General features: G+C 37.6%; 3 protein-coding genes across 3 annotated transcripts; all 3 read right to left on the bottom strand.

Moving 5' to 3' along the window:
- Positions 1-16: 16 nt before the first annotated feature.
- Positions 17-2,122, bottom strand: LOC125778395 (uncharacterized). Its single transcript, XM_049455749.1, has one exon. The coding sequence runs from the start codon at positions 2,120-2,122 to the stop codon at positions 17-19; it is 2,106 nt and encodes a 701-aa protein (XP_049311706.1).
- A 3,799-nt stretch (positions 2,123-5,921) lies between these two features.
- Positions 5,922-9,011, bottom strand: LOC125778460 (uncharacterized). The gene is made up of 2 exons (XM_049456255.1): positions 7,449-9,011; positions 5,922-7,241 (listed from the first exon to the last, which is right to left on the bottom strand). Exons 1-2 carry the CDS (start codon positions 8,652-8,654, stop codon positions 6,102-6,104), a joined length of 2,346 nt encoding a protein of 781 aa, XP_049312212.1. The 5' UTR covers positions 8,655-9,011; the 3' UTR covers positions 5,922-6,101.
- A 164-nt stretch (positions 9,012-9,175) lies between these two features.
- On the bottom strand, positions 9,176-10,525 carry LOC125778461 (uncharacterized). Its single transcript, XM_049456273.1, has one exon. The coding sequence runs from the start codon at positions 10,109-10,111 to the stop codon at positions 9,176-9,178; it is 936 nt and encodes a 311-aa protein (XP_049312230.1). The 5' UTR covers positions 10,112-10,525.
- Positions 10,526-27,997: the final 17,472 nt, after the last annotated feature.

Genomic DNA, 27,997 nt, shown 5'->3' with positions numbered 1-27,997 from the left:
TGTGACACGAGTGTAATCAACTTGTACGTATTTCGGTGAGTAATATATCTGACTCATCCTTGCTGAGAGGAACGTCACTACTGTCCGAATAGATCATCTCTGCTTCCTTAGGTCCATGCCACCAGAGTGGATGTGCTAGTAGCTCTCCAGGGGTGATGCCTCTGCTGGCACAATCAGCTGGGTTATGAGCAGAACGAATGTGATGCCATCGCGTGGGGGATGTCAGCTCCTGTATTCTACGAACACGATTTGATATGAATGGTTTTAGTGTTGTTGGATCCTTTCTCAACCAACATAATACGATAGCAGAGTCCGACCATAGATAGTAGGGAACGTCAACTAGTCCCAAAGAAACCCGCACATTCTGGAATGTTTCAGTAAGAAGTAGCGCTGCCGCAAGTTCTAGGCGTGGGATGGTAGTAGCTTTAAGTGGTGCTACCCTGGTACGTGCCGTCAGAAGAGTGAAACGTACAGAACCGTCTGTGTGCAATGTCTTCGCATAAATCACCGCTGCATACGCGTGTGAGCTAGCATCGCAAAACCCGTGAAATGATGTTTCAACGCGTGGAATCATGCCCATCCACCGCTCGATTCGTATTTGATTAAGCTCTGGAAGCTGTGCCCGATACTTCAGCCATTCACGGCAAAGATCGTCAGGTAATGGTGAGTCCCAAGATAGACCGGTAGACCACAGTCTCTGAATGAATATCTTCCCAGTTACGATAACAGGCGCTAACAATCCAGTAGGATCAAAGAGTCTTGCTACCTCGCTGAGTACACGGCGCTTTGTGGGTATCTCTCCTCTTTGACGTAGATCGACGCGAAAGAATAACTGATCCGACAGTGCGTCCCATCTTAAACCCAAAACGGAAGCCTCACCAGGATGGAATATATAACTAGAAAGAGATTGCTCATTAGATAAACGCATCATCACCTGACTATCGTTCGAGTTCCATTTTCTTAGCGTGAACTTTCCCGCGGATAAAATGGCGTCCACATTTTTAGCCAGCTCCACTGCATCGATAACGCTGTCACAACTTGTCAAGAAGTCGTCCACATAAAACGAAGTTAATATCGCAGTTCGAGCGCGAGCCGCCTGTAGTACGTCAGGAACCACAGCGGAATTGTCACGAGCACATTGTTGTAAAGTTCGTACTGCATTGTAAGGACTGCATGCCATACCATATGTTATAGTCTTCAGGCGATATACTCGGATATCGTCTGCAGGAGACTCACGCCATATAATTCGTTGATAGTCGCGATGTTCAGGTGCAACCAGCACTTGCCGGAACATCTTCTCTATATCTGCTGTTATCGCCACTCGATAGCGACGGAAACGTAAAAGAATACTACTCAACGAATCCTGAAGCGTTGGACCTACCAGTTGGACATCGTTCAGTGAGATTCCAGTGCTGGTAGGTGCCGATGCGTTGAACACTACGCGGAACTTAGCTGTGACCGCATGGTGTGGAATGTAGTAGCAATTGGTGTGATTGTAAGGTGGTTGTACTGTCTCCATGTGACCAAGTGCTGCATACTCCCTCATAAATGAAATGTAGTTTTCCCTAAGGACTGGATCCGCAACCATACGACGCTCTAGTCTATGAAATTGCTGTAGTGCGTGTGTGTACGAGTCACCCAGTTCCGTTGCCTTTTGCCGCAAGGGTAACTGTACCATATAACGGCCGTCTGGGGTACGGCTATGAGTGGTATCGAAAATCTGCTCACACTCGTTCTCTGGCAGATTGTCAACCACCGCTATTTCTTCCATTTGCCAGAACTTTGACACCAGTTCCTCCAACCGGTGGTCCTCCCTGTCTAGCGAAGTGGTGAGTGTGAGCAATGCTTCCTTTGCAGGAAGGGTCACTGCTGCTGGACCAAACACCACCCATCCGAAGCGGGTACGCTGGGCAAAAGGTTCGTCTGGTCTTCCACCGATGACTTCACCCTCTATGAGACGCCCCCACACGTCCGCGCCAATAAGAACGTCGATAATTCCAGGCGTACCAAACTGGTTGTCCGCCAAATCTATGCCTCTCAAGTATGGCCATTGATTCATGTCAATCTTCACTGCTGGAGTCGGTGAAGTAATGGACGATAAAACCAAGGCGTCAATTCGCATTTCAAAATTAGATGTTGTTGATCTCAGAGTGAACGTAACGCTGCCTTTCACTCGAGTATTGATGGTCGCACCTACACCTTCTACCATCAAGTCACATTTTCGTCGATATAGCTGCAAACAGTTTGCTAGACGATCCGTTATAAAGCGAACCTGTGATCCGGGATCACACAGAACACGTGCCACTCGCTGCACCGATGCTTCTCCAAAGGCATATGCACGCGCTGTTGCTAAAAGAGTTATCGGCTTTGGATTGGCAGCGAGAGGCTTTGCTGGTGCTGCTAGTCATGCTGTTGTGGCTGTCGGCACCTCCGCAGGTACCTCATTGCATACGGCTGACGTAGTTGTAGAAGAAAACGTTGATGTGTTGTTAACCTTGTCTCGACATAGGATTGTATTGTGCTTGCGTCCACAATTTCGACAATTACCAGACGAACACTGACGATAGGAATGACCCGAACGTAAACAGTTGTAACACAATTTCAATCTCTTAAGGGCTTCAAATCGTTGCTCGATACTGAGAGCCAATATTGCTGGACACTTGGCAAGCCGATGCGCTAACCCGCAATGAGCGCTCAGAGCGGCATCCGTAGTAGCCACATGCGCCCTCAGTGGTCGTTGCTGACGGCAAGCCGTTAGTGAGATCGATGGTTCAGGAGCTAGGCTATAAGCACGTCTTTCCAGAAACTTCAATAGATCTTCTAGCTGGGGTATTTCTGTAGTTGAGCACCTCATACACCAGTCGCGCTTAGTTACCGCTGGAAGCTTAGCCACCACGATTGGTACTGCCAATGCGTCCCACTGATCTATAGGGATGTCCATAACACGCAATGCACGCAGCGACTCATGAACCGTATCCACAATACTCAGTAACGACTGCGATGACTCGTGGGTAGCTGTTTTGAGGTTAAGAAAACGGGATACGTGTATTTCCGCTAGCTGCTTTTTGTTGTCATAGCGGTCCTTGAGAGCCTTCCAAACCTCCTGATAGCCACCTGAATATATTCCACCAATTAAAGGAACAGTAGCCGCATTTACCGCCTGCCGAAGTTTTCCCAACTTAAACGCTTCTGGATATGTAGAATTGTGTACCAGTGTTTCAAAGGCATCTTTGAACGCTAACCATTTACACATGTCTCCATCAAACAACGGGATAGCTAACGGGTCCAATTTGAGGTCAACTAAATGCCCATCCAGAGATGTCGTGGGGCAATTTTGCGTTCCGTCAGCGACATTAGACTCAACCCTTGACGATGCGATGAGACGATTAAGTCTGCCACATGCCGCAGTATACAGCTCCTCTACTGATTCCAAAAGTGCATCATGTGGCCCCATCTCGGTGGACGTAGCTCCGCCAACCAAACGATTATGGTTCTCCATGAAGCGTTCAAAATGTGATTCAAGCGACTTAAGCTCTTGTTGGAGATGAAACATATCACGGCTTTCCATGGCACCTTCCGAGACACGTGCATGTATGCGCTTTATTGCTTTCACCGCCGATGATCGCCAATTAAGTTCCGCCATGAAACCACACAACCGCAATAACAAACAATTACAAAATAAATTTAAAAATATTTGTCCTCACAGGAGGCACCAAAATGTTAAATAATTAATTTTACCAGCGGGTAGAGTTCTCAACGCTTTATTAAGATGAGTACCATCTGCACTAAGTGACAATCAGAGAAGAAGAGTTCTTACATACATGTCCTCCGGTATTTATAGGAGTTCAAAGGAATTTCAAATACCGTAACTTCGAAATATTAACAAACAAAGATAATAACAAACAGAAATGTATGATAAAAGAGAGATGAGAAATAGAAAGCTTAGATAAAACAGTATTGCCAGATCAGACTTTACATTATTAGAAAATAAACTTAAAACTAACGTAAATAATCCTAAACACATAGGTTATTCGACGATCAGAATAGGCGCATGGCAAGGAAAATCAAAACGCGATGAAACAACATGCAAACTACAAAATCAAGTGTAAAACGATAGGTCGGAAATATACAAAGTTCTTTCTGGCACTCGGTAAGAACGACTCTAGGAACATGCTTGGAATACTCACTGGTCACAGACTGGTGGCGGCACACGCCTGAAGGATGGGACTGTTAAGGGCAAGGAAGCAATGGAACATCTCTTGTGCTCTTGTATCGTATTGACAAGGCTTCGCTTTAAGCATTTAGATGCCACCTGGTATCCTTCTTCTTCTTTACTGGCGTAGACACCGCTTACAAAGTTCGAAGCAACTGACGTTAAGATTTTTTCTAATTTTGATATATTTATAGAATCCTCTCCCTAAATATATACATATGTCCTCGTGTCATATAAGTGTAGAAGTTTAACTACTATTATATTATTTTGGGTCTGTTTGTTTTCGTATCCAATAAAATGTTCTAGGCATTATTTCCCTGTGTTTTTTGCTCACATTTTAAGTTCATCTAAATGTTTTATGGAATCCTTCCTCTAAGTTAAACTATCTGATACAATCGACCGACTGTACTCGTAAGTCGGTGTCTCAGCTGAACTCAGAAATGTTCACAGACTACCAACTATATTCTGATTCTCCACTAAGATTAGGCAATAAGTATGACTATTGGAGAATGAAATGTTATTCCTATAATCTTGTTTACTTGAGGAACTATCATTATATCTGAGGATGTAGAATTAACCTTGAAATCTTGGAAAAAATTACTCTACGAATTAATTATCAAGTTCCATAAATAGATAGACCCGAAAGGTTTTGAGAAGGATTAAAAACTCTTGTAGCGTATAAGTATTCTGACAAATATTTTCGTTATACGAGTATGCAAGGTTGAAGCAGTCGGTTCGTCTAAAGGTCAATATTTAACGTATGTATGTAAAAGCGCCATATACTATGTGCTCGTATACACAGTTTGGTAATGCATCCATACCTTCTGTTTGCCCGTCCTTTGCGTAACTTCACACGTATATAGCAGCGTACGCGGTGGCGGTTGCTCTTGGCATGTGAAATTTTACGCGAACTGATGCACTTAATCATTGACTTGCCGCTAATATTCTGCATGAATATGTGAACTAATTGACTCGGTAATGCTTAATTGCGAGACGATACTAGGAAATTCCATTACATGTTCGCAAACGTGGGATTTTTCAATTTTAATGACCAAACGTCACTGAGAATGTGCGTAACGCAAATAACGCAATCGTTAGCAGCGGCGAATGCGGAGCCATGAGCTACATTTATGGCATATGAGTATCTGAGACATATAGCTCATGGCTGCATATTCATAAAAGCGTTCATAAATGTTCATGAACGCTAATGAACCATGTCACTGCAGCGGAATTATTGCGTCGCTGATTGGCTTTCGGTAGCGTGGTGCCGTAAATACGTTTAGCTAGAATTTCGATTTCGATTTTGTTGTTGTTACACAATCATTCTTCGAAGAACACAGCTGCATATATTCAAATCACAAAAAAATGTTTAATTTAAATTTATTTCATTAAATTCTAGGCAGGATAGCATACTTTCAAACTGGTTTCTTCTTCATACCTATCAAATTTCTAACAAAATTTCTTAAATTTAGACATTTTGATTGTTTTTTTTTGTTCAAAAAAATATTGGACAAACTAATTGTGAAAAAAAATATCCCAGAGAAGGGAAAGAAGGGTTAAGTTCGAGTAAAACCAAACATTTTATACTCTTGCAACTTGCCATATTTTGTCAATAGATGTCCTTGCAGTCGTATATCTGTGGGGGTTATTTCCACACTTCTATATTTCACCTATTTCTCAATTTATAATAAAAACGCTGAACACAATATTTGGCTTCTATTTCTTTCTTATATTTTCTCAGAAACGGTAAAATAGTTTTGTTCGATTTTCTTAGCTTGTTCAAAAAGTTCAGTTCGATTTTCTTACATAAAAAGGTTGCCAGACGGCTTAACGAAAAATAATATATTTAAATTGGGTTGCCACAGCTACTCCCTTCCCAGTGATTTAATCACGTTTTAGAATTGTCTGCAAATGTTACATTTCTTTTTCTATAGGTTCGCAGCGGTGTATCTGGTAATTCGTCACTTCTGGGAATGAATGCTGGTTTTAATCTCTCCACAGATATGTTGTGTATTGCGTTGTTAATTTTAATTGCGTAGAGTCTGTCTGAAATGCGTTCCACAACTTCGAACGGACCCGAGTAAGGAGGCTCTAGTGGTTTTCTCACATGATCCGAGCGGATGAACACATGACTACAATCGTGTAGATTTTTATTGATGAAAAATCGTGTTGAATTGTGGTATACCGGTGAACTTGGTTTTAGCTGCTGTATGTACTCACGAAACTTGGATATGAACTCCTGTGGATTATATGATCCATCCCCGCTATCAAAGAATTCGCCGGGTAAACGAAGATTGGTGCCATACAGCATTTCTGCTGGGGATGCTCCAATGTCTTCTTTGTGGGAACAGCGAAGTCCTAACATCACTGTTGGAAGAAGAAGTGGCCATGGAGTTTGTCGATTGCACATGAGTGAAGCTTTTAGCGTACGATGCCATCTCTCAATCATGCCGTTGGACGCCGGATGGTAAGCTGATGTACGTATCTTGTGTGCGCCAACCATTTTTGTCAATGCTTGGAATATTGCGGACTCAAACTGGGAGCCCTGATCTGTTGTTATGGTCTTCGGGGAACCGAAACGTGAGATCCATGCTGAATAAAAGCTTGTCGTTATCGTGTTGGCCGAAATATCTTTTAACGGAACCAGTTCGGGCCAACGTGTGAATCTGTCTATCATGGTCAAACAATATCTGTATCCCTCATGCTCTGGAAGAATGATAATGTCAAGGTGGACATGGTCGAAACGTTGATCAGTTTGTTTGAACGGCTTAGGCGCTAGATGATTGTGCTTTTGTATTTTTGATCGTTGACAACTGATACAAGAACGAACCATTTCTTTTACGTCCTTGTTCATTGACAACCAAATGTATTTGCTTCTAATTTGTTTTAAAGTTGATCTTGTACCAGGGTGTGAGAAATTGTGAATGTGTTGAAATATTTTGTTACGAAGCTTAACTGGAACGTACGGCCGAACCATTGCATTTGATGTATCGCAGTATATTGTATTGCCAGATGGAAGTTTTAGCTTCTGTAAATTTAAACTAGTGTTATTATTTATGACTATTTGTTGTAACTCTGAATCTGTCTGCTGTTCTTCTTCTATTTCGTCCATTGTGACTAATATGGGCATATCTATTTGGCATACTCTGGAGAGTGCGTCTGCTACCTCATTATTTTTACCAGACAGAAAGACGATTTCCGTTGAAAATTGTGCAATATAATTTAAATGCCTTACCTGCCGTGGTGACGCTTTGTCTGCTTTTTGACGGAATGCGTACGTTAACGGCTTATGATCGGTGCGAATGACGAATTTGCGACCATCAAGTATTGGCCGAAAATGTTTAATGGCTAAGTATATTGCCAAAAGCTCGCGGTCATACGCAGAGTAGTTCTTTTGCGCATTTTTTAGTTTTGTTGAGAAGAATGCGATTGGCTTCCATTCCCCATTCACTTGTTGTTCCAGGTGTGCTCCAGCTGCAGTCTCCGAGGCATCTGTTGTTAATGCAAACGGCGCATTTGGTACCGGAAAATTTAACAATGTTTGTGTAGCCAAACTGGCTCTGCAGTCGCTGAATGCTTTTTCAAGCTCTGCATCCCAATCGATTTTTCGTTTGTCATTTTTTTTCGAGTCTTTGAAAAGGTTATGTAGAGGTGCTTGAATTTGTGCGGCGTTAGGAATATGTTTCCTGTAGAAATTTACCATTCCTAGAAACCGGCGGAGTTCAACAATTGTATTTGGTTTCGGATACTGACAGATTGCTTCTACTCTTTCTTTCGGTGGCTGTATACCTTCCGCTGAGATGTGGTATCCTAGGAAGTTTAGTTCGCTAACGCAAAACTCACATTTAGATAAGTTGACACATAGTTTTGCCTCTTTAAGTTTCTGCAGCACCAACTGGACATGCTTGTGATGTTCTTCTTCATTTTCTGAAAATATGAGAATGTCATCTAGGTAACAGAAAACAAAGTCCATATTTCTGAATGTGATGTCTATGTATCTTTGGAAAGTTTGAGTGGCATTTTTGAGCCCAAATGGCATAACGACAAACTCAAAAAGTCCAATTGGCGTTCGCACTGCTGTTTTCGCTATGTCTTTTTCGCACATGCGTATATTGTAATAAGCTTTCTTTATATCTATTTTGGAAAAAACTGCTTTACCATGTAAGCAGTCGACTATGCTATCGAGGTGCGGTATTGGATAGCTATCTGGTTGCGTGTGGGCGTTTAGGGAGCGATAGTCACCGCAGGCTCGCCATTCACCAGTTTTCTTTTTCACTAGGTGAACTGGGCTTGCCCAAGGACTGCTTGATGTACGAATTATACCTAGTTGCAACAGTTCATTGAATTCGCTTTTGATGACGTTTAGTTTTTCTCCGGAGTAACGCCGAAGTGGCTCTGCAATAGGTCGGCAATCTGTTACAATTTGGTGGTTGACGTCCATTGATGTTGGTAAGGTGTAAATATTAGGCGTTGTCAACTCAACATACTGCTTGATGAGGTCTTGAAGTTTAGATAGGGGGCTTATTGTTGATATGCTGTGCGTTTCAGCCTGCCGTACTGTTCCTTTTGTGGTAAGGGTTGTTTGTGAATCAACTAGACACTTTGCTCTGAGGTCTATCAGAAGGCCAAAGTGTGCCAGAAAGTCTGCTCCTATGATAGGTGATTTTACGTTCGCTATTACAAAGTTCCATGTGAAACTCCTCCGTAAGCCCAAACTTAGTGACAGATTTCTGGTACCAAAAGTTTGAATGGTTGAGCCATTTGCTGCAAAAAGCTGAAGGCTGTCAGGAGTAAGTGTTGAGTGTTTATGAATGATGTTCAGTGGTACAATTGAGATGACAGAACCGGAGTCAATTAAAAAGTTGAGATTGTTTTTGCTATCAAAAATGTGCAGTCTTCGTTCTTTGATGCTGATATCATGTTTTACGCTGCCATCGGTTGCATCGATAGACGGCAGCGGGATTAGTTTCCCTGCGTGCCGTCCGTAGGTTTGTTGAATTCGCATGGAGCTTGACATTTCCTCGATGCTGCACCAAATCGAATATGGTAGTAACATACTTTTGCGTTTTCACGTAGTCGACTTCTGCTTCGTTCGCCGGCGCGTTCGGCGCTTGAACCACGGCGCTGGTTCATTGTTGCAGCCATGTTGACTGATATTTCGCTTAGTTTTTGAATAATTTGGTTGAAGGAGGTCTCCAACGCCAATAGTCGTGCTTCAAAGGTATTTTGCTTGGATATGTTTATAGCTGAGCAATTGGCTTCGTTGTCTTGCGGAATGGTTGTAGATGCGACTATGTATGAGGGTGAATTATCTACAATTCGATCGGCTACCTCGGCGAGATTTTCCAAGTCTGTAGACTTGCACGCCGACAATATGCAACGAACGTTGTTGGGCATCCGCTGCAACCACAATGTTGACAGAGCTTCATTAGATACGTTATTGCCGGCCAGATCACGCATTTCCCTCAACAATTGACTGGGTTTCTTGTTGAACAGTTCTATTCCTGTTAGAAGTTTCATCAGCTGCTTCTCTTTGGACTCACTGAAACGAGCAATTAGTTCCTTTTTCAATTTGTCATACTTGCCCGTGTCCGGTGGGTTTCTTGCAACATCTGAAACTTGGCGTAGGGTTTCTGCATCAAGTGCTGTGATTACGGTGTAATATTTCGAGACATCAGATGTGATGCGATTTATGTGCAACAAACCGTCTATTTGCGTGAACCACAGGTCTGGGTCCGATGGCAAAAACTGGGGTAGTCTGATGACACCAATTGCTTCTATTGCGTTGTGTTGGCCCCCTTCTCTTGCATCCGCTTCTGCCCGGGCTTGCTGAGCCGACCAAGTTGCGTCCGATTTCGGTGTGCCTTCTTCTTTGTTAGGTGAATTCAGCAGTGGCATCGCGATGCAAGAATATGCTGATTGCAGTTGATGTATACACGTTGTAACTGCCAACAAAGTCAATTGCGTAGCAGCTTTGAATTTGCGCTTGTTTGTCGTCACGCCGGCGCTTATGTGTTGGATGATTATAGTGGAAGGCGTTCCTTAAGTTTCTTTTTTACGCGCTTATTCTTTGCGGGGTCACCAATTATGTGGGGGTTATTTCCACACTTCTATATTTCACCTATTTCTCAATTTATAATAAAAACGCTGAACACAATATTTGGCTTCTATTTCTTTCTTATATTTTCTCAGAAACGGTAAAATAGTTTTGTTCGATTTTCTTAGCTTGTTCAAAAAGTTCAGTTCGATTTTCTTACATAAAAAAGTTGCCAGACGGCTTAACGAAAAATAATATATTTAAATTGGGTTGCCACATATCACCAGTGCTACCAGTCATATTGTGTCATACCATATAGTGTTGGAAAGGTGAGCTTCATTTAACCAAAAAAAAAATTAAATTCAGGGAAGTTGAAAAAAAGTTACAGCTGTACAAAAATAAGTGAAAATAATAAAGAAAGTCGCTATATTTTGAAATTTTTGTATAAAAACAGAAGAATGCCACGCACGCCACCAATGAAATTTGTGAAGTTTGCGGATACGAAGCTGTGCACAACTATGGTTCACTCGCTTTTGTTGTGGAAATTTCGAAGTGAAAGATGCACCTCGCTCTGGTCGACCTATCGTTGAAAAAGTCGATGGTATTATGGAATAGATTGACCAGAACCGCCACATAAGCAGCCATGACATCGCTAAGGAACCACTTAAAAAAAGGCTGACTACAAAAAGAAGTTCGATGTTTGGGTACCACATGAATTGTCTGTGAAAAATTTAATGGACCGAATTAACATCTGCGATTCTTTGCTGAAACGAAATGAAATCGCACCATTTCTGAAGCGAATAGTAACAGGAAATGAAAAGTGGATTAAATACGAGAATAATGTGCGAAAAAGATCGTAGTCCAATCGTGGTGAAGCTCAACAAATGGTTGCAAAGCCAGGATTGACGCCTCGAAAGTTTATGCAGAGCTGCTTCAGTCTGGTCGAACGATTGATTCTACATTTTACTGTCAACAGCTGATGAGATTGAAGCAAGCAATCGCAAAAACATGGCCAGAACTGATCAACAGAAAGAGCTTCGTCTTCCTTCAAGACAACGCTAGACCACACATATCTTTGATGACTCGGCAAAAGCTGGGAGAGCTTGGCTGGAAAGTTTTGATGCATTCACCATAAATCCCTCACTTTATACCATCGGACTACCATTTGTTTCGGTCAATGCAGAACTGCCTGAGTGAAGTAAAGTTGGCTTCAAGTAGTTTTTCGCCGAGAAACCAAAAAAGTTGTACACTAGTGGAATGGACTGATTGTCTTCAGCGGAAAAATGATAAAGTGGTTGATCAAAATTATACATATTTGGTTCATTAAAGTTCATTATAAATATAAAAAAGTTGAAGTTTGATTATAAATACGAAAAGATTTTATTGACTACCCATATAAATAATTATATGTGAACTATAATATTATTAGACCAATTTCTCACATTTTTGGCATTAGACTATAGTAGAGTATATCCAATATTATACGATTAGTTAATTTTGATGAAAGTTGGAAGACCTTATACTAAGTTTAGTATAGACCCAATTGTATCTATATTTTGCCAACACTAGAGGCAATTAAAAGGTCAAGGTTTCATCAGAGTTCCTCACACACAATCACCACTCATATGGGGTAAAGTCAGCCTTGTGCTCGAAAATATTGATATTAGTTATATTAGGGGTTAGGTCAAGTTTTTTTCAATTTCATCCATTCTAAGTACAAAGAAACACCATTGTAAAAAAACACGTTCATTCAATTTTATTAATCAATTTATTTAAGTAATTGATTCCACCCATTTGTAGAACACAGACATACTATTATAAGGAAAGACGGAGGGACGGACGGATAAACTTTTCAACTTTTCTCGTAATCCTGATTATTTATATATAAAGGGTGATTTTTTAAGAGCTTGATAACTTTTTTTTAAAAAAAAAACGCATAAAATTTGCAAAATCTCATCGGTTCTTTATTTGAAACGTTAGATTGGTTCATGACATTTACTTTTTGAAGATAATTTCATTTAAATGTTGACCGCGGCTGCGTCTTAGGTGGTCCATTCGGAAAGTCCAATTTTGGGCAACTTTTTCGAGCATTTCGGCCGGAATAGCCCGAATTTCTTCGGAAATGTTGTCTTCCAAAGCTGGAATAGTTGCTGGCTTATTTCTGTAGACTTTAGACTTGACGTAGCCCCACAAAAAATAGTCTAAAGGCGTTAAATCGCATGATCTTGGTGGCCAACTTACGGGTCCATTTCTTGAGATGAATTGTTGTCCGAAGTTTTCCCTCAAAATGGCCATAGAATCGCGAGCTGTGTGGCATGTAGCGCCATCTTGTTGAAACCACATGTCAACCAAGTTCAGTTCTTCCATTTTTGGCAACAAAAAGTTTGTTAGCATCGAACGATAGCGATCGCCATTCACCGTAACGTTGCGTCCAACAGCATCTTTGAAAAAATACGGTCCAAAACAGTGCATTTTTCGGGATGCATGGGCAGTTCTTGAACGGCTTCTGGTTGCTCTTCACCCCAAATGCGGCAATTTTGCTTATTTACGTAGCCATTCAACCAGAAATGAGCCTCATCGCTGAACAAAATTTGTCGATAAAAAAGCGGATTTTCACATTTCGAACCGAACACTGATTTTGGTAATAAAATTCAATGATTTGCAAGCGTTGCTCGTTAGTAAGTCTATTCATGATGAAATGTCAAAGCATACTGAGCATCTTTCTCTTTGACACCATGTCTGAAATCCCACGTGATCTGTCAAATACTAATGCATGAAAATCCTCACCTCAAAAAAATCACCCGTTACATAACTCTATATCGATCTTGCTTAGTTTTAGGTGATACGTACAATCGTTAGGTGAACAAAACAACAAAATGTCTAGACGAGGGCTGCTATATATATTTCTGGCCTAATAATGAAAATAGGAATATTTATCAACGAAAATGTTTTTTTTTTTTTTCGTTGGATTTGGCTCGTCTTGGAAGACCCACACGGTCGATTGCTGTTTTGTTTCGGGCTCATACGCATAGATCCATGATTCGTCACCTATGACGATCTTATAAACGTCTTTTGAAGCACCGCGATCGTATTTTTCAGCATTTCTTTGCGGGATCCAACGAGAACAAACCTTTTTTACGGCCAGGTGTTCATGCAATATCGAATGTATGCTGGTGGGAGAAATGCATAGGCATGACTCTATCTGAAGGTATGTTTCATGACGATCTGGCTTTATCAGTTCACGTACGGCATCGATGTTTTCTGGCACAACGGCTGTTTTTGGACGACCTTCGCGGAATTCGTCCTGGAGCGAGTGTCGGCCACGATTGAATTCGTTGTAACAGTTTTTCACAGTGCTATAGGATGGTGCTTCATAGCCATACAAAGATTTTAGTTCATCGATGCACTCTTGTCGTGATAATCCACGTCGAAAGTTGTGAAAAATGATCGCACGAAAATGTTCACGAGTTAATTCCGTTTTTTTGGTCGAGATGAATTTTTTAATTCCCTGTAAATAAAACAATTCACTATTAAATGACAAAACGTTCTGAGTGATGTTATGCTAAAAAATGTCAAACTTTCCAATGGAAATGTCAGATTGCACCTGGCAACACTTAGTGTTGCCTAGTCCCGAAATATATATAGCAGCCTATGTACTCTCTAGCAACAGGTTTCAAGATTATAAAAAGCACAATGATTTTAGATAATCGCGCATCTTCATTCGGATATCTGGAGCTTAGAGTTTTGATATTGTAAATGGGCGAAATCGACCCTTTTCAAGCACTGAAGAAACTTGGGGAGAGAATGCTTATATAGTGGTGCAGGCAATATTTGGTCTAATCAGTTATGAAAAGTCCGTGGACATACATATGTATACACCTTCTTTACATTATGTTCTAGTGTCAATGAGACAAAGATCCGTCTGAGGTACTAAAAATACTGTTACCGTTCAGTATCAATCAGATATCCGATCAAAATCGGGCAGATTTTGAAAAGGGATTTCTCATAAACACATAATACATAAAATTATTCTCACTCAAGAACTGAAGCAATTGGACGTATACGTTATGAATTGCTGATTTTGCTTTGAAACAACTTGAGGACGATAACAATTTCTTTTCTTTCTGTCTTTGAACTATGTCAAAGTCGTCGTACATCTCGTTAAGGGGGGGTAAGGTTTAACAACTTTTTCCCCATTTTTTTTTTTTTTATTTTTTTTCTGAACCATCATCATCTCAAGAATATTGTGACACAGTTTTAGGTCATTCGGAGAAAAACTAACGAAGTTCCAGCAGGTTGAATAACGGTACCTCTAACTTAGGTTTGCGCGCCTTCCAGCTACCTGCGCTGAGCGGCGAGAACTTTGAATCAATTTTCTCAAATATGTCACTTTTAAAGTCGGTTACCAGCCTACAAAAAAAAACTACTGCATCGATCGTTTTGAAATTTTGTACAAATATTCTATATATTTTAATTACTAACAATTTTACAATAACAAATAGGCAGATTTTTTCGTCTAAATCGTCATTTTAGCTTGAAAATGGTACCAAAAATTGAAAAATTGAAAAATTAAAAAAAACTAAACTAAAGAAAGCATTTTGATTTTTTGGTTTCAGATGATCCAGTGATGCAGTAGGCTGGTCACCGGACAAAAACTTCTTTTCGAGTGCCTGCAGAGATCGGCGATAAATCCGTTATTCCGCGCTATTTTTCGATAAAACTTTTTTTAAGTACCCTTCAAATGTTGTACTTTCATATAATAATAAGTAAAATAAACCTACAGCAATAATTTTTTCTAAAAAAAATCATGAAAAAAGGTCTTTTTTCGACGAAACAAACCTTACATCCCCCATCGTGTGCAACATTCCGCCGTTGCCAACGCGTAAAGAACCATAAAACTTCCGCAGCATCCGAAAAGTCTCGAAAACTCGTTATCATCGACCATGATTTTCGCTTGCTCTCGCTCCACTACCAAAACCATATGCTTCGCTTTTCGTCCAACCTGTAGAAAGCAGAACTGACTGCGCGGTTGTTATGGCCAATGCTATCAATACCCCTGCACCAGTGTACACCCTTGTAAAATATTGTATATTCTCTATTTAGCTCGATTAATTTTCTCCAGCAGTAGATTGAAGAAGTCGCATGGACCTGACATTCCAGGTGCATTCCCTTAAATCGCAATCCTTAATACGTTTAAAGTGGTTGTTATTAAAAAGGGGGTCACTCATCCGAGGCTGTTGTGTCCGTTTCACTGGGGGTATTTTTTACGTGGCGGGTCCCAAACCCAGAGCAAAACCTTTTAACAATTAGTATTTTTTTTTAAAGTCATATCTTATTGGAAACCCCGTTACATAAATACTTATTTTTGCTGTTATAGATATTCAGTAACTCGCTTATATACTTACTTTTGGTAATCAAATTTGAATACTCTTCGAAGTGATTGGTTCAGCCGCACTTTACTTTAAAGCTTAAGCCAATTTTTTCAACTATAATGTAATTTTGCTTTTTCGCGCCGAAATCGGCTGCACAGCTCGCTGCATAGAGTCAGCGTTCTGAACCAATGCCTTCACACACATACTTATGTACTTTTATATTGTATATATACCTACAGGTATGTATGTATGTATATAAATTGATATGGATGCAAATAATCCAGCAAAGCAGTGCCATTTTGTGGGCTCGCTCGGTTTGGCGGTGTACCACCGGAGCTTTTATTACACTGCAGCAGCTTCGGCACAGATAAATCAATGCGCATCAATTTGCAAACCCGCACTCACACATACACACGCACACATATGGTACACATGAGAGATTGAGTGCCTATGCATGAGCGCGGCAACGTCATCTTTCAGCGCCGGCTGCGGCTATTGCATGCGTAAAATGCGTTTTAAATGATCGCGTTGCGTTGCTTTGCTTCGCGTCGCGGCTGCCGTAGCAACAAATTAAATAACCTCAAAGTGCCCGATGGGAAATTAAATAAATTGCGGTCAGTGGCGCCAACTGAACAATTGTGCAATGGTTTGAACTCTGACGTCACGTTATCTACTTGCTGTCACTTTGGCATTCGTAATTGTTATTGCCATTGTTGTTGTCGCTATCGTTGTTGCTCTTGCTGCTGGTTTTGTTGTTGCTGTTGGTCGACGTTAGCATTGGTGATAGCACGAGGAGCCGAGCTGCGTAATTTAGCTCCGAAATCACTGCTGTATTGCGGCAATGCAAATAATTTAGAATGTGGCTGCCAACGCATCGCTAAATTTCCGAATTGCCGCATTTCCATTTGCCGGCGATGCATGGTATATAGTGTATGCCCGGGAATACGCGTCGATTTGCGCAGTGGGATTTGAACTGTTGTTGTTGACAAAGGTTAATGGCTGGCACGATGCTGTTGGGGAAAATACTATAGAATTTTGTGCGAAAATGTTGCAATTCAAAAATTCTGCCGTTTATAGGTGTTCGGTCTAAGAGAACAGTTAGAGTAGCGTTTCCGATACGATAAACTCAGATAAGACAAGAAAAACGTTATACCGAAGCTATAATAACCTTCACAAATCTAGATCTTGATTTATTCGGTGAGTTGGTATGTCAACTTCCTGCCATAGTGATCCGATCTAAACATTTTTTTCAGATATTGCATAGTTGCCTTGGATAATATCGCATTGCAAATTTCTGGAATATATCTCGGCAAATGAAAAAGTTTTTCATATAAGCACTTCATTCCGATCGTTCAGATCGATACCTCAAAAGCTGAGGGGCAGTGTGCGTATATACAGACAAACAGTCGGACGTGGCTTAATTAAATCAGCTCTGCTGATATTTTATACTAAGTACTGTGGGCAAAAAATAGAAAGACCTAATTAAGGGATTAGGGGTAGTCAGAATTTTCAAAAAGTTATTTTTTTTTGCATTTTCATTAAGTGTAATATCTTAGAAATATTCTCTGAAAATTTCACGTTGATCCGCTAATTAGTTTTTGAGTTATTCGAGAAATAAGAAAGAGAGCTCGGACACTTCAAAGCGCTGGTGTGAAACTTTAAATGCTTTTTTTTTAAAACTATGTTTTTTGAACTGGTGACAAGTGTAACTCGAAAGCCGCTCAGTAGATTTTAATAAAATTTAACAACTTTTAGAATACATAATAAACTCAGGCCTGACCGTAGGATTTTTTTTCAAAAATTTCGACCAAAATTTAAGACCAATTAACTGTTGATTTTTTCGTAAAAATTTAGAAAAAAATTCCCTGAGGCCGCCATTTTGTTAATTTTATTTATTTATTTTAAACTAATTATTTATTTATAAAACAAAACTTTCAGAATGCTGGAAAAGTCCTTCGGTGATAATTCTTTCTCGCAAGCATGTGGTTTGGATTGGTCAAAATATTCAAGAGGGCACGCGTTGACAATGGGTTATGTCCAGGCTAGCCATCAGCCTCAACTCATGACCAACACAACAATAAAATAAAGCAATTGGTGTTTGAGAATCGAAGATTAATCTTACTGGTATCGTTGGAATATCGGAAGGATCAGTGAAACCCATTCTGAAATATCATGTGGAACTGAGAAAAGTGGAAGCACTATTGGTTCCAAAATCACTGATTTTTTCGAAAACAACGACGCGTTAACTTCTGTGAAACACTGCTATCTGACCACCAGCATGTCATGAAACGTATTATTACTGGCGATAATCTCTCTGATCTATGCTCACGACCCGGAAACAGACGACTATCGAGCGAATATCGTGGCGAAAGTGAGGTTAAACCGAAAAAACCACGTCAAAGCAGGTCAAAAATCATGGTTATGTTGATAATGTTCTGCGATTAATTACACAGGTTCACAAAAAAAATCGATGAAAGGTTCCTTTGACCAAACATGGTGTATTATATTTATGTATTTTGGGCCACTGAAACCGAATCTGAAGTCCGTTTTGCTCCATAGCGTCAGGATTTTTTCCTAACCTCAAAATACATGTCGGATTTTACTTGACGGAAAAAAATTTAAAAATATTAACGAATATAGCTTAATTTTGGGATAGAGGGGTTTTGAAGGGTCCCTGATTACGAAATTAAAGACAAATTTTCAAAATACAAAATGGCGGATCCAATATGGCCGTCAAAATTTTCAAAAAATTCTTGAACATTCAAAAAATTCTTCAATTTTTAAGAAATTCTTCAATTTTTATAAAATTATGTATCAAGGGATTTTCGAGGTCACTGATTTCGAAATTAAAGGTAAATATTCAAAATACAATCCGCATGGGATTTCAACTTTTCTCTTCATCCCGATTATTTATTTATACATAAGACTATATCTATTTCGATCCGTTTTAGGTAATACGTAGGCTGCTATATACATTTCTGGACTAGGCAACACTAAGTGCTGCCAGGTGCAATCTGACATTTCCATTGGAAAGTTTGACATTTTTTAGCATAACATCACTCAGAACGTTTTGTCATTTAATCGTGAATTGTTTTATTTACAGGGAATTAAAAAATTCATCTCGGCCAAAAAATGGAATTAACTCGTGAACATTTTCGTGCGATCATTTTTCACAACTTTCGACGTGGATTATCACGACAAGAGTGCATCGATGAACTAAAATCTTTGTATGGCTATGAAGCACCATCCTATAGCACTGTGAAAAACTGTTACAACGAATTCAATCGTCGCCGACGCTCGCTCAGAGACGAATTCCGTGAAGGTCGTCCAAAAACAGCCGTTGTGCCAGAAAACATCGATGCCGTCCGTGAACTGATAATGCAAGACCGTCATGTAACATACCTTCAGATAGAGGCATGTCTATGCATTTCTCCCCCAAAATTTCGTTGATAAATATGCCTATTTTCATTATTAGGCCAGAAATATATATAGCAGCCCTCGTACATACAACTGTTAGATGCACAAAACTCTTTTCCTCAGTAGCAACATGTTGCAAGAGTAGGGGTTAGGTTAGTCTTGTAAGTATTCACCATCGGAAGGAAGTGAACCGATCATAGACTAGTTTAGGTCCTTTGCTATTTGAGATTATAAAAAAAATAACATTCGATTTTTTGTTACCGACATGTTTTCTTTAAATTACAAAAAAAAATTAATTTTTGTTATCCCCATTCATATGCATGTTTGTACAAATCGCAAAGGATTCTCACATACCTATATTAATGCCTTTACGGTATATAGAAATTTCCGATGGTGAATATTTTCCAACTTATTTTTGTTTCCTCCTTAGAGACATACATATGTAAGTAGATATGTACATACATGTACATATGTATATGAATGCAGGTAGCCCAAAATATTCGCTTTCGCGATAAAAAGTTTTGTAAAACTTTTTCAAAAGAAATTATTTCTCATTTTCTTGCAGCAAACGGCAGCAAAGAGCAAACAAACAAAATCTTTGGCAGTTAAGAAACAAAGGAACGCCACACTCCATATGCTACTATGGAACATGCTGTTCTACAAAATTTAATAAAAAGGCGCTGCAGGAAGCTGAAGTGAGCAGGGAGGCAACGAGGTAATTGTAACTAAGCACATTTTGTGAAATTTACATACTGAATGTTAAACAAAAACTTTTGCCACTTTTTCCCAGACAAATGCAGTGATAATAATTTTGGCTAATCGTTAAAGGAAGCCGTATTAGATAACGGCACGCTTGCCCTCCTTTCGTGCTCTGAAATCTCTTTGCAATCTCACAAGTTGCGGCAAGACAATGGCGAATATTTCTTTGCATTTGTTTTTGTTTTTCGCATAAACGCACCAGCATGCCGTCGTGATATCTTCAGCAGTTGGAAAACGTATTCTGCAAAATATAACTTTGCAAGCCACTGTTTTCTATCCAAACAATAAGTCGTCCCCTATCAACACATACACTTTTGGCAGTTGGCTCTTGTTGTTGTTGCCAAACAAAAAGTGCGCCATAAATCATACAAACTTACGCATAAATTTTCTACATGCAGCGCTCTCCCTCTGTACACCTCCACCTGAGCTAGCACCCTGACACTATCTGTCAGCTTTCACGTGAGTCGGTCACAAACTTTGCGCACCAAGAACAGACATTCAAGCAACGGAACTGTGCGTTATTTATTGTTGTATTTTGCCACCGGTAAACATGAACCAGCAGAGGTAAGTCCATTGTTTGTACGTCATTGATTTGGGTACTTAGATAGAAGAATATGTTAAATGTTCAAATATGTTGAAAATGTTTTGAAATTAACACCCTCATCTGCTAAAAAATGTCTAAATGAATGAATTTCGAAGAAGGCAGACTCCTTAAAAAACTTTAAGTCAGGGTGGTTCTTTTATTTACTTATTCTTAAAACACAAAACGAAGAAAAGAAATGCTGTATATTGAAACCACTTCAAACTCTCTTGACATGAAAATCAGACTCGGTATTTGATACATCGTCGTTGGCTTGTTGGCATAGATCATAGACTTGACATAGCCCCACAGGAAATAGTCTAACGGCGACAAATCGCAAGACCGAGGCGCCCAATTGACTGGGCCATTTCGTGAAATAACGCGTTCACCAAACTTGATTTTCATTAAATCGATTGTGACATTCGCTTTTTGGCTTGTAGCGCCGTCCTGTTAGAACCACATATTTTCCAATTCCATGTCATCCAATTCGTGCCAAAAATATTCGGTTATCATTGAGCTGTAGCGATTCCCATTCACAGTAACGTGCCGGTCTTGATCATTATGGAGGAAGTATGGCCCAATGAAGCCGCCGTCTTGCAATGGTGACTCATGGATTACGTACGAACAGTTGAGACCACTTGGATCGTATTGTTGGATTATATATCTTTCCATGATGAAATGGCAAAGCTTACTGAAGAGAAATGCCGAAAGAGCGGAAAAAATATGGCGTCGCTTGATGTCCCTTTCGTCTACTTTTGTAGTGTCTTATTCAAAAACCCTTTATTTTCAAGGCACAAGGCACGCTTAGGATTTAATGAACCAATTAACTGGCCTTTGCTCGATTAAAACCGTAATTTAGATCGATTTACCCCACTTTTTTTTAAAGAAGAAACCCAAAGACTTCAAATTTAATGGGGAATGTTCACTATCGTTTAAAGGAACACCCCTTGGCATTTAATTTTTGTAGATTATCTCTTTCAAGTGTTGTCCGCGGCTACGTCTCAGAAAGTCCATCCTTTGAGTTCAAATTTCGATGACTCGTTCCAGCATTTCGGCTAGTAACTGTCGAATGGCACTCGTGATGTTTTGCTCCAAGGCCTGAATAAAAGCGGCTTTGTCCGCATGGGCTTTCGGCTTTACATATCTCCACTGGCAAAAGTCTAACTGTGTGATATCACACTATCTTGGTGGTCAATTGGCTGGTTCAAAACGTTAAATTATCTGCTCACCGAAGTGTTCGCTCAATAAATCCATTGATGGATGCTATGTGTGGGAAGTGGCGCCTTCTTGTTGAAGCCAAATGTCACCGAGATCACGAGCTTTAATTTCAGGCATCAAATCGTTGGTTATCAAGACGCGATCACTTTTGAAGAAATATGAAAAAATCATTCCACCGGCCCACCAAAACCATTATTTTTTCTTGACAAAAGTCAGCTCTTGAATCTCTTCAGGTTGTTCTTCCTCTCAAATGCGCAATTTTGTATTTACAAACTCATTGAGCCATAAATGGTTTCAAGCACTGAACAAAATTTCGCTCGAAAACGTCGGATCTTTTCAAGAGCCCATAGAGCGAACCGATGTCGCGTAAGAAGGTCGAGCGACTTCAGTTCTTGCACAAGCTGTAGTTTTAACGCCTTCCATTTAAGACCTCGGCGTAAAATGTGCCAACTCGTTCTACAAGGAGTAAACAGGACTAGCGCTACCCGGTAACAAACAATACTGAACAAAAATTATGTGACAGCTTGACACAACTAACGCGTGATCTGCCAAAAGTGTCTCTAATTAAAAACCTGTTACTCATTGGACGATAGGCGTGGTACCGCCTACCTTTAGGTCAAATCCTACAAGTAACGGGTGATTTTTTTGAGGTTAGGATTTTCATGCATTAGTATTTGACAGATCACGTGGGATTTCAGACATGGTGTCAAAGAGAAAGATGCTCAGTATGCTTTGACATTTCATCATGAATAGACTTACTAACGAGCAACGCTTGCAAATCATTGAATTTTATTACCAAAATCAGTGTTCCGTAATCCGCTTTTTTATCGACAAATTTTGTTCAGCGATGAGGCTCATTTCTGGTTGAATGGCTACGTAAATAAGCAAAATTGCCGCATTTGGGGTGAAGAGCAACCAGAAGCCGTTCAAGAACTGCCCATGCATCCCGAAAAATGCACTGTTTGGTGTGGTTTGTACGCTGGTGGAATCATTGGACCGTATTTTTTCAAAGATGCTGTTGGACGCAACGTTACGGTGAATGGCGATCGCTATCGTTCGATGCTAACAAACTTTTTGTTGCCAAAAATGGAAGAACTGAACTTGGTTGACATGTGGTTTCAACAAGATGGCGCTACATGCCACACAGCTCGCGATTCTATGGCCATTTTGAGGGAAAACTTCGGACAACAATTCATCTCAAGAAATGGACCCGTAAGTTGGCCACCAAGATCATGCGATTTAACGCCTTTAGACTATTTTTTGTGGGGCTACGTCAAGTCTAAAGTCTACAGAAATAAGCCAGCAACTATTCCAGCTTTGGAAGACAACATTTCCGAAGAAATTCGGGCTATTCCGGCCGAAATAATCGAAAAAGTTGCCCAAAATTGGACTTTCCGAATGGACCACCTAAGACGCAGCCGCGGTCAACATTTAAATGAAATTATCTTCAAAAAGTAAATGTCATGAACCAATCTAACGTTTCAAATAAAGAACCGATGAGATTTTGCAAATTTTATGCGTTTTTTTTTAAAAAAAAGTTATCAAGCTCTTAAAAAATCACCCTTTATATCTCGGGTACTACTTGACCGATTTCAATTATGGTGTGTGGTGCCACTCAAACATTTCTATTATATACAACCATGCCAACTTCCCATGTAACAAAGGAGATGTCCGAGTCTCAGTCACTGCGGCAGTATAGCAAGGCATCATATTATTCGATACAAAAATATTGCAATATAAGTATCAGTTGAGTACCTGACTCACTAGCTCCCAGCAAAATACTAGTATTTATCGATTTGTTGGGGCTTGGTGAGTTCCTGTGAGTTAGGAGAGGGCACAATAGACCCAAGGTCGCAGTGCATACCTCAATTAATTCTATTGTCTATCAGTTGAGTATCTGCAGAAAAACAACACTGTCGCAATATTGCTGCAGTTATTTGCTTGCCCGAACATCCCCAAATTTTTAAATGCCATGCTTTCTGATTCTTAAACTTTACAGTCTTGAACTATACAAATCAAAAATGAACGAAGTTGTTAGCATAAAACTCTGCTATCGGTCAATCTTTGAGGTCTAATTAGTTTGTGATTCGTAAACTTATATAGTGCATGAAAAACCAAAGTAACCACTATTATACTCACCAGACCAGAATTACTATAAGTACCGAATTATAGATATACAGAATTTCCACCACATTCACACTTATTGTCATTTTGGATTATTGAACCTTCGACACAATTAATGATATTGATGCTTACAAGGCACTTAAATATTTTTGTCAAAACACAGATATTCCTCTTACAGGGCCAAACAGGTTATACATAATATTAAATATTTTGCCGGGATAAAAGAATATTACTGAATGTTTTGTTATACATACACCACGATAATAGTAAAGTGTTTAGGTCAAAAATTCAATCACCAATTTTCATGATTAGGAAACCTAAGGCAATGTTCCAGGCCACTTGCAGGCAGACATACTTTCGATCTAGGTATCAATTATGTGCAAAAATACTTTCAGTTGTTTAAAAGATATTGAATTGATCCGAAGAGTTCAGTCAAAGACCACAATTTACCTTTTTTATTTAACATATGTATATCCACCACTAAAACTCCGCTTTGCTCAATCTGCTATAAACCAATCAAAGGAACACAATAATTAGACATACAATTAAAATGTTTTGACATTGAATTATTATTTGTTGCTTTTATTATTATTTATTTATTATTATTTTTTTGTTTTTCATTTTTGTTATGCTTGTGTTACAGTTTGTTTTGCTATTGTAATCCTTCGTTTGCTTAAAGGTTTTACAAAGTTTACTTAATCGATTACACAACTACCGTTGTTTAGTGCTTTCTTTTCGTTTTTAAGTTTGGTATGCATGTGAGCTTGCATTTCATAATTTTTTCGATATTTTCTGTTTGTTGCTATAAAATTTTCACGCGTTTCCAACAAAAAAATTCGGCAAACGCGCTTTTTCCTCAAACTTTTATGGCATTCGCTGTAGGAAATGCGGTCAACTGCTTAATTCTCGCCGTGGTCTAGTGGCACACTGATTCAATTAAAACAGAAAAGTAAAAAAATAAGAACACTGGTACACACAACTATGAATACTGTTATTTTAGTGGCAAATGTAGTTGGCTGCATATAAATGCAGAATATTTTTCTTGGTTTTGGCTTCGTGGTTGTATTCCATTGCTTTAGTGTTGCCTTTAGTGTATTCTTCATTGTTAAATTTCAATTCTTCAATTCTTACTTTTTGTCTCGATTTTCGTTTACACGTAAACAAGTGTAAGTAAATGCTAGATGTTTTCTTATACGTACAGGTATGTATGTATGGGGTTTAAAATTGTGGCTAGTTATGTGGGTATGTATATATGTATGTATGTATGCAAGTACGGTTTATTTTTTAACGCTTTAAGTTCCATTTTCTGCAAATTTGCATTTTCCTGTTCTACTACAAGTGCCTTACTCTTCGGTCAATGTCTCAGCAAAATATTAAAAAAACAACAAAAATTAAATAATAATAAAAAAAATACAAAAAATTTAAATAAAGTAATAAAAACACAAAAAAATTAAAAATGTTATTAAAAAATAAAAGCTTAAAACAAAATATTAAAAAAAAATTAATTAACAGAGAAAAGTTTAAAATAAAATCTTAAAACAACGTTTAGCCTTAATAAAAACGCGTAAAAGAAAAACAAAATAAAATAATAATAAAACAACTTAAAAAAATTAAAACAAAATAATAATAAATCTTAAAAACCAATAAAAAAGGGTATTGGAAAAATAAAAGTAAAAAAAATATTAAAAAACTAAAATTTTGTTGACTTACAATGAGAAAAACTCTTAAAAATAATAAAAAAAATTAATTTAAATTAAAAAAAAAAAAATATATATAATTAAAAAATAAATGTTTAAAATATAATTTAAAAAAAATCAAAAACGCTTCAAAATAATAATAACGATCAATACAAAACAAGGAAATTTAAAAAATTTTTTAAATCAAAAAAATCTTTAAAAATAAAATAATAAAAATAGTGAATGCTTCGAAAAAATGTAAAAAGCTTAAAAAATAATTTTAAAAATAATAAAGGAAGCATAAAAAACAAGAAAAAAATGTATTAAAAAATGAAAGTTTAAAACAAAGTATACAAACAACGCTTAGAAATTACAACAACGCCTAAGAACAAACAAAAAAACTTAAAAAATGTAAAAAGCTTAAAAAATAATCATTAATTTTAAAAATAATAAATGGAGCTTAAAAAAATATAGAAATATTTTGTAATAATTCAAAAATTAAAGTTTTAAACAAGGTATTAAAACACGCATAAAATAATAATATACGAACAAATAAAAAATTATAAAAAAATAATAAAAGTTCAAAATAAAATAATATAAAACTTCAAAAAAGCTTAAAGAAGAATGAATAATCTGACAAGTAATAAAGATAGCTTTAAAAACAATAAAGAAATTGTAATTAAAAAAATAAAACTTTAAAATATTAAAAAAAACGACTAAAAAAAATAATATAAAAAACTTACAAAATAATAAAAATTTAAAATAAAATTACAAAAACAAAAAAAAACTTCAAAAAAAGCTTCAAATATTATAACAATAAACAATATTAAAAATAATAAAAAGACTAAAAAAATCTAAAAAGTTCAAATAAAAGAACTTTTATAAATATGGCGTGACCACAATCATACATAGGACTGAAATGCAAGCAAAAAGAAACTTTCGCTCTTTACAATTCTCTACATTTAGCTTACAGCTTATAAGTTACCAAAAATATATCGTAGCATACATTTAGGCGCCTACACTAGTATTCATGTAAAAATATATCGTTTCTATAAACTCGCTCGCTATGCGCACACTTGCTTACACTCTTGTTCTCAATTGTTCGCTCAATATTTAAGGGGCACACCTAATGTGACAGCCAAAAAATAAGTCAATATTTTCGAAATTAAAAAAAAAAAACAATATTATATCAATTATTTTAAAACTTTGAGTTTATATTTATAATTGTTTTAAGATTTTTTCAAACAATTGTATAATTGTTTTAAGATTTTTTCAAGGAACTAGCAGATATCGCTCACTTTAAAACAAAAAATGTCAAAATTCGGTTTTTGATCAGATCAAAAACTTGATGGGTAATTGTACGTAGAACTTTACACAGAACATGTAAACATTGATAGCGAAAAATTTAAAAAAATTTAGAAAAATCTCTAAAGCAAATTTGAAAAATATTAGAAACCCCAAAAAAAAAACCGAAAAAGTTAGAAAAAACCTCCCAAGCAAATTTGAAAATTTTGGAAATAATCTTCCAACCAAATTCGAAAAATTTAGAAAAAATCTCCCAAGCAAATTTGAAAATTTTAAAAAATTCTCCCAATCAAAATTGAAAAATGTGGATAAAATCACCAAAGCAAATTTGAAAAATGTAGAAAAAAATGTAGAAAAGAAAATTTCTCCAAAAGAAATTTGAAAAACTCTCCCGAGTAAGTTTGAAAATTTTTGAAAAAAATTCCCTAGCAAATTTGAAAAATGTAAAAGAAATCTCCAAAGTAAATTTGAAAATTTTAAAAAATTCTCCCAAGCCAAATTGAAAAATGTAGAAAAAATCTCCAAAAAAAATTTGAAAAATTTAGAAAAACTCCCCCGAGTAAGTTTGAAAATTTTTGAAAAAAATTCCCTAGCAAATTTGAAAAATGTAGAAAAAATCTCCAAAGCAAATTTGAAAAATTTAGAGAAACTCTCCCAAGCAAAATTGAAAAATGTAGAAAAAATCTCCAAAAGAAATTTGAAAAATTTAGAAAAACTCTCCCGAGTAAGTTTGAAAATTTTTGAAAAAAATTCCCTAGCAAATTTGAAAAATGTAGAAAAAATCTCCAAAGCAAATTTGAAAAATTTAGAGAAACTCTCCAAAGCAAAGTTGAAAAATGAGAAAAATCTCCAAAGCAAATTTAAAAAATTTGGATGAAATCTCCCAAGCTAATTTGAAAAATTTAGAGATACTCTACCAATTTGGAAAAAATCTTGGGAGATTGAAAAAATCTCCAAAGCAAATGTAAAAAATGTAGAAAAAAATCTCTCAAAGCAAATTTGAAAAATTTAGAAAAAATCTCCAAAGCGAATTTGAAAAATTTAGAGAAACTCTCCGAAACAAAATAAAAAAAATTATTAAAAAATTTCTCATACAAATTTGAAAAAATTTAGTTTAAAGAGAAACTTTGATAGAGCTGATAGAACTGAGCAGCTACTTTTTAAAAGTCAGTAACTCAAAAACAATTTGAATTATGGATTTAAAATTCTACTATATTATCCTTAAAGGTACAAACTTTTGAAAAATGAAAAAAAAAATCAAATTTTTAAAATTTCACATTAGGTGTGTCCTTTAAC

The sequence above is a fragment of the Bactrocera dorsalis genome, chromosome 4, assembly GCF_023373825.1.
Source record: "Bactrocera dorsalis isolate Fly_Bdor chromosome 4, ASM2337382v1, whole genome shotgun sequence".
Lineage (NCBI taxonomy): Eukaryota > Metazoa > Arthropoda > Insecta > Diptera > Tephritidae > Bactrocera > Bactrocera dorsalis.
This window is presented reverse-complemented; position numbering and strand designations above follow the sequence as displayed.

Bases quoted from the DNA above. Each gene is read 5' to 3' on its own strand.
- LOC125778395 (XM_049455749.1), bottom strand. From the start codon at position 2,122: ATGCGAATTGACGCCTTGGTTTTATCGTCCATTACTTCACCGACTCCA.
- LOC125778460 (XM_049456255.1), bottom strand. From the start codon at position 8,654: ATGGACGTCAACCACCAAATTGTAACAGATTGCCGACCTATTGCAGAG. The intron at 7,242-7,448 runs GTAAGGCATTTA...TTAAATTTACAG, and splicing joins ACAAAGCGTCACCACGGCAG to AAGCTAAAACTTCCATCTGG.
- LOC125778461 (XM_049456273.1), bottom strand. From the start codon at position 10,111: ATGCCACTGCTGAATTCACCTAACAAAGAAGAAGGCACACCGAAATCG.